Below are 6,000 nucleotides of genomic sequence, written 5' to 3'. Positions count from 1 at the left end.
CTAGTGAGTTGTATGAGAAACTTACACCCAAGTGGAGTATGTAAAGGTGTGATGTGTTATTCCTCTACAAACAGTCTCTGGGGACTGATATGAATAGATGGGTGAGACCGAGTTCGGCTTTTGGAGCGAACTGCCTACGTATCTTTCTCTGGGGGCTGGGCTCAGAGTAGAATCAGGTCTGGCGTAGTTCATAGGAGTGGTATTTATAGAGATTCGGAGTGTATCCTCACCCTCCACGTGTAGAGGATATCACCAACGTGGGGTGTGGATCATGGGAGCATGTGAGAAATATCTACATAGGTCTGCTGTGATGATGAGGAGTGACAGTCTGAGCAAGTAGCTTCGGTCGTGGATCGATGGACCGGCGGTTAGGGATTAGTGCAAGTACTCCTTTGGTCATGATTGCTTATGGATAGGGAGTATGTGTCATTTGCTGGCGTAGTTCGCGTGATGATGCGATCGTCTTTGTGGCGCGTTGTTGGCTCGTGGATGCGACGATATCACAGACCATGGTGCCTTAGTTCCACCATGCTAAGCGCGTGCTGTATAGAGAATATCACTCCCCTACACAGCCCCCTCTTAGTAGGTTGTGAAAACGACCTGCTGAGAGAGAACGGTGGCACGCGCGTACTATGTGATAGTTGGGGATCGGCCACGATCAGTGTAGAACAGCTAGTGCTAACCGCGTAAGTTGGTTAGTGTGATCGTGTGACGCGTGTGCAGCACGTGACAGGATCTGAGCAGTTGCAGCAAAGGGAACGTGGCGCCCCGTTTTTTCGGGATGTGAAAAGACAAGACAGTTACTTGGAAGTCGTGGGGGCTAGGGCTACGGTGTAATCATAATGCCTTGGAAATTGGAGGGGCGGTTGTTCAAAAATCTTACTTGCTTGACTGAGGCTTCATTTGGCTACTTCGTTTGGTAGAGAGAACTTCATTAGCGCATCAACCCTCAGGTTAGTTTTCTGCCATTTTTTGAACCCGTTTCCCTTGTTTAGTGTTAAACTTCCGTGCTAGAGTAGTTAGGGTGCTCATTTAGATACCGATAGCTAGGTTTGTTAAGTTTAGAGGAGAAGAATGTCGGATTCGATGACACTCTCGTTCGAACGAAGTCGCGTGAAGTTTCCCTTGGTTGGGAAGGAGGAGGAGGAGATGCATTTGAATCACCGGTAGTCTTTGGGATGAGGATAGGGATAGGGATGAAATTTTGAGTGAAGAAGCGATGCTCGATCTGCTACGTGGTTCTTGGCGTTGGCTTCGTGACGCGGTGAGAGGTCGGCTTCGGCGAAAGCTACCGCCTAGGGTTGTGGATAAACACGCCTTGAGGGCGTTTCCATATCGAGGAAAAGATATGGTATAACCGTAGAAGGTGCGGAGATCCACGAGCGACCGGAAGCGTCCGGTCTTTTAGCGATAGGTACGTCCCATCATTTGCCGGGGGGTGATCGTCCCGTGAGGGCGGTGAGGGCACACATGACGATACCATTTTTCGAAGTTGGTTTGTCAATTTTGAACCGCCGTGGCAAAGCGCTGTCTGCGGTTCGTTAGGTAACACCCGGCGGTTGTTAAAGGTGTTCGACGTTGAACGCCAGTGAATACCGGATCGAAGTCGGCGATATTATTGAGCACTTCACTTTGAAGCGATCTAGGGCATACAATTTTAGCTTGCAAACCCGAGCTACTCGTCGCCCGATGGATGGAGTGAAGTAACGAGTCTTGGGATAAAAGACCGTTCTGCTAGTCGGTAACTACTTGCGGCGAAATGGGTTCGGTGTGGATGACAAAAAAACGTGTGATTTCAGCGGGTGGGTACCGATGACTTTCTTAGGTTTTTTTGATATCGATTGATTTTGTCTTGATCGAACATTTGGTGTTTTGTCTTTTGTGCAGATACCCGACTGCGCATGCCGACAGACGAACCGAAAGCGTCCGATCGAGATTCGCTTTCGGTGACTTCGGGGCGAAAAATCGCCAAGTTGCCGAGGTCGCCGAATTCTTTAAGGGCGTGGAGGACTGTCGTTCGGAAGAGAAGAGAAGCTCGAGAAAAGTAGGGCTCGTGGTAAGGGGAGCGTCAAAGTCGTGTTATGGAGAAGCGTGGAAGTGATTTGGTGACCGGGGAGGATAGAAACCGGGGCGTCTTGGGGTGAAGCGACCCCTCGAAGTCTTTGGGGCCTCCGTGCGGGTCGGGCATGGGTCGGGAGGATGCTCCGCCGGCGTTGAGGGCGTTCCTTCCGATGTTCCGGATACCGACCTGCTAAGATCGCGAGGGTGGCCCGGATCGCCTGAGGTGGTGGTGAGGTGCGAATGGGTGGGAGGCAGCTTCATAACCCGAGGTCGAGGCCGATGCGACTTCTTCAGCGTTCTAGCCGAGGATGCCGCGGAGGTTGCCCGGAGGGTCATTCGACCCGGGTGGTTGGAGATGCCTCGAGCAAGATGAAGGGAAGGTTGGCTCGAGAGGAAGGCGGTAAGGAGCCGTCCGATCTTGGCAAGGACGAAATGGAGGGCGCAACGATGTATGTTGATGAAATGGCGGGAAAGAAGCTCTGTGAAGAGGTCGGATTGCAGCTACAAGTCCGCACCCATAGCCGCTTGCTTGTTAGAAGGGATGACACTTGATGGTGACAGGAAAGACCTTGACTCCAAGGAACTAGAGTCGAATGTGAGAGCGGTGGATAAAGGCGATTTGCACGGTAAGTGGAAGTGTTATTACCGATTGTGTTATCCCTTATTGTATTGCTTGTTGCTTATCGTTTGTTTGCGGTAATATGTGCGAAGCTGCAGATGGTTGCGGGTATCGAAAATCAAGACAACGCCTTGTTTGCCGAGATGGAGAAGTCGGAGGTTGAGGCCTTGAGGCTTGAGGTCTCCGATCTCGGGCGATATCTCAATCGGAGAAAGTGGAGCTGGAAACGCCGAAGGCGCAACTAGTTACTGCTTGTCTCTCGGAGAGGACGTCGGCTGTGAAACGAAGGCGGTGAGAGGTAATGAGGTCGATGATCTGAAGAAGAAGGCTGTTGCTGCTAATACGCTCGCTGCACGTTGTAAAGCTACTGCAATGGAGGCGAAGGCGGCCTATCTTGCCATCCGTGCTGAAATAGAGGAACTGGAGGCGAGGTATGGCGACTGCCGAGAGCGGCTCGAGGACTGCAATAGATCGGCCAGTCGACTTCGCCGAGGTCGGTCGTGCTGGTTCTGCGGTCGTTCTTGCTCCTGCTGGTGAGGTGGTTGCGGATCAACCTCCCGTCGTTGGCGGTCTGGGTGGGACGCTAACTGAAGCAGTATTGGCGTCTTCTGGTGATCCGAGCTGTTCCCAAGTGCTGGACGTCCCTCTGGTTGAAGGCTTTGAAGATGTTGTTTGAAAGTTGAATGTCTGGTTTTTGCGTTTGTAAGCGGCCTCTGGCCTAAAACAATAGAAATTTGTTTTCCGGGTTACCCGGCGGTTAAATCTTTTTCTTTGTCTGTGCTTATGATCCTGATGTTTTAGCTGGGCTGGATTTTCTGGGTAGACCCGGCCGCCTTTCGGCTTTATCCGGCGACTGTGGTCTTCAGTTTGCTAACTGTTTTATATTAATGCCATGTTGTTATCCGTTGTTTTCTTCCTTGCGTCTTGTATGTCCGTTTGATTTGTATGCCCCCTGGTTGGTCGACTTTGTATCAATCTTGAACCGTGTTTTTTTGTGAGGTCGGTGTTAGCGTCCTCACGGTTTTCGATATTGAGTACGGCCGAGTGTCTTGTGAGCAATGGTCACTTCCACTACAGTGCGTGCTTGGCACGTGTGCGATGTCTTGGATATGACCGGTTTGCGAGATAGGAAATGATGGCTGCCAGTTGGATTGGCGTTTGGCGTCTCGATGCCTTAATGAGCTGCCTCGGGAAGAGACGTTTCTTTTGCATAAATAGAACCTGTTCGGGGAGAGCGATGGCATTTGGACTTCCATTTGTTGCTGCCTTTGCTTCGCTGAACGTGCTTGCTTTTGTTGGTCATCTCCTCAGGTATGGCTGTTCTTTCGTTCTTTTGATCATGCTTGAAGAGATGCTATCTCTTCCTCATTGCCTCTGTTTTGTTCTTTTTGCTTTAGCTTTCCTCATGGCTCGTTGTTTACGCTTTTGGTGTGGGTGGGGGCAGTCTGCGTGAGAGCTCTCCTCTACTGATGGAGGAGATGGAGTTCCATCCGCATGTGCACGGTGACCGTGGCAAGAGGAAGGTGGTGGCATCGGGGTCAAAAAAGGCTAAACGGCCCCGGAGGTCGTGGCGCCCTACTGGAGGTGTGGTGATCAGGTCGCCCCATCGGGAGGACGGCGTACCTCGGGCTCAGCCCGAAACGGATGGGCGCTCACAGGCGGGGCGACGTCGCTAGTGGGAGTTCGCGCCCTCGCGTTGGGGACGTGGGGAGCGAGTTCTTCTATGTCGGGAGGTCGGGGAAGAAGCGTGCTGTGAAGCGTTCTGACTGCAGCTTCCACTCTGCGCCTATAGCGACGAGTCTTCTGAGGGGTATTGTGCTGGACGGGGACAAAGCTGAGGTCGAGGACGACGACATGGATACGCTCTTGGGGACCATGGACATGGCGAGCTGTCTGGTGAGTACGCTGTTTGCTAGTTTCTCAGTCGTTCTTTCTGATTGATTTTTATTGCTCTTTCGTACTTGCAGTTTCTTGCTGGTTATGATAAGTTGAAGAACGTTGTGCAACGCTCTGCTACTGATGTTGATGCCCGAGTCGAGCTGGGATGTCTGCGAGCTGCTCGGGTAGCTGACAATAAAAGGCTGGAAGCTATGTCGGCCAAATGTCGTGCTGTTGCTGATGAAAATGAAAAACTTGCTGCGTCTGTTGTTGATCTGCAAATGGAGATCACGGAGGTGACCGAGTACGCGAAGCAATGCCAGAGGGTTGCTCGTAAGGCTCAGAACGCGTATACCACTGCCTGTAGTGAAGTGCATGCCAAATTTGGGCCGAAAATATTGCCGGTGAAGAAGAAGCGGGTGGTGCTCAAGAGGTCGGTATGCGTGTTGCTCTGCGAGCTGCCAGACATGTTCCCTCAACCAGCACTGTTCCTGAGGATAAACATGTGGTCGCTCCGTGATGCTGATTCTGTCTATTGGTGAGGATATGTTTTTTGTTTTGTTTGATCTGACCGCGCGTTTTCTTTGCCCCTATGAGGGTTAAACATTAGAGCTGCGTTTTCGGGCTTACCCGACCAGCTCGCTTCTATTGATTTGGAGAACTGGTTTCCACGAAAGTGGCAGTTCGTTCCATTTGGTATTTTGTAACTCGGTAACCGACCTGGATTTTCTGGGTAGACCCAGCAGGTCGGTGCTCTGGAGATGATTTCACTAGGTCCGATATGTGTGCTTGTTTTGGTTAACACTTGACTAATGCTGTATATGTTTTGGTCTGACTTGTTCATGGCTTTGATTCTGTGTACGCCTTTTGCTTCTGAAATGTATTCTTGCTACATGTTATGCTGCTATGATAATGTATGGGAACACGCCATGTAAGCGTTTGATCCGTTTGATCTTTTAGGACGAAAACGGGGCTTTGCCCCCAAAGTTAAGTGGGCTCTGGTTGCTCACCGGGGGCGTTCTTTGCTGATTAACCTTAGGAGTATCGGTCCTTGTCTAGTGAGGATGAAAGAGGCTCCTAAGGGCGTTCTCACTTAGTTGATTCGAAAAGTGTATGCCCCCAACTTAGCGAGACTCGGAGAGGCGTTGAGCCTGTAAGCTCCTCGAGGCGTCTTTGGCGGCGTATGGCTAGCGTGTTTAGCCCCCGAGGGCGTTACGCTCTGAGCGTTCACCAAACTTAGTTGAGTTGAAAAGTATATGCCCCCAACTTAGCGAGACTATGAGAGGCGATTATTAGCCCGTGAGCTCCCCGAGAGCGTCCCCGCGCGTATGGCGTGTTTAGCCCCCGAGGGTTACGCTCTGAGGCGTTCACCGCTTAGTTGATCCTAGAAGTATAGGTCCTCAACTTAGCGAGACTTCGGAGAGGTGTTGAGCCCGTCGGCT

General features: G+C 51.4%; 1 protein-coding gene across 1 annotated transcript; it reads left to right on the top strand.

The window, feature by feature from the left end:
* The first annotated feature begins 4,324 nt into the window (after window positions 1-4,324).
* Window positions 4,325-5,419, top strand: LOC147517864 (uncharacterized). The gene is made up of 2 exons (XM_086593735.1): window positions 4,325-4,576; window positions 4,648-5,419. Exons 1-2 carry the CDS (start codon window positions 4,325-4,327, stop codon window positions 5,098-5,100), a joined length of 705 nt encoding a protein of 234 aa, XP_086449861.1. The 3' UTR covers window positions 5,101-5,419.
* Window positions 5,420-6,000: the final 581 nt, after the last annotated feature.

This window comes from Coptis chinensis, chromosome 2 (genome assembly GCF_015680905.1).
Source record: "Coptis chinensis isolate HL-2020 chromosome 2, ASM1568090v1, whole genome shotgun sequence".
NCBI lineage: Eukaryota > Viridiplantae > Streptophyta > Magnoliopsida > Ranunculales > Ranunculaceae > Coptis > Coptis chinensis.
The sequence above is the reverse complement of the archived record's forward strand: the minus strand, read 5'-3'. Positions and strand labels throughout refer to the sequence as shown.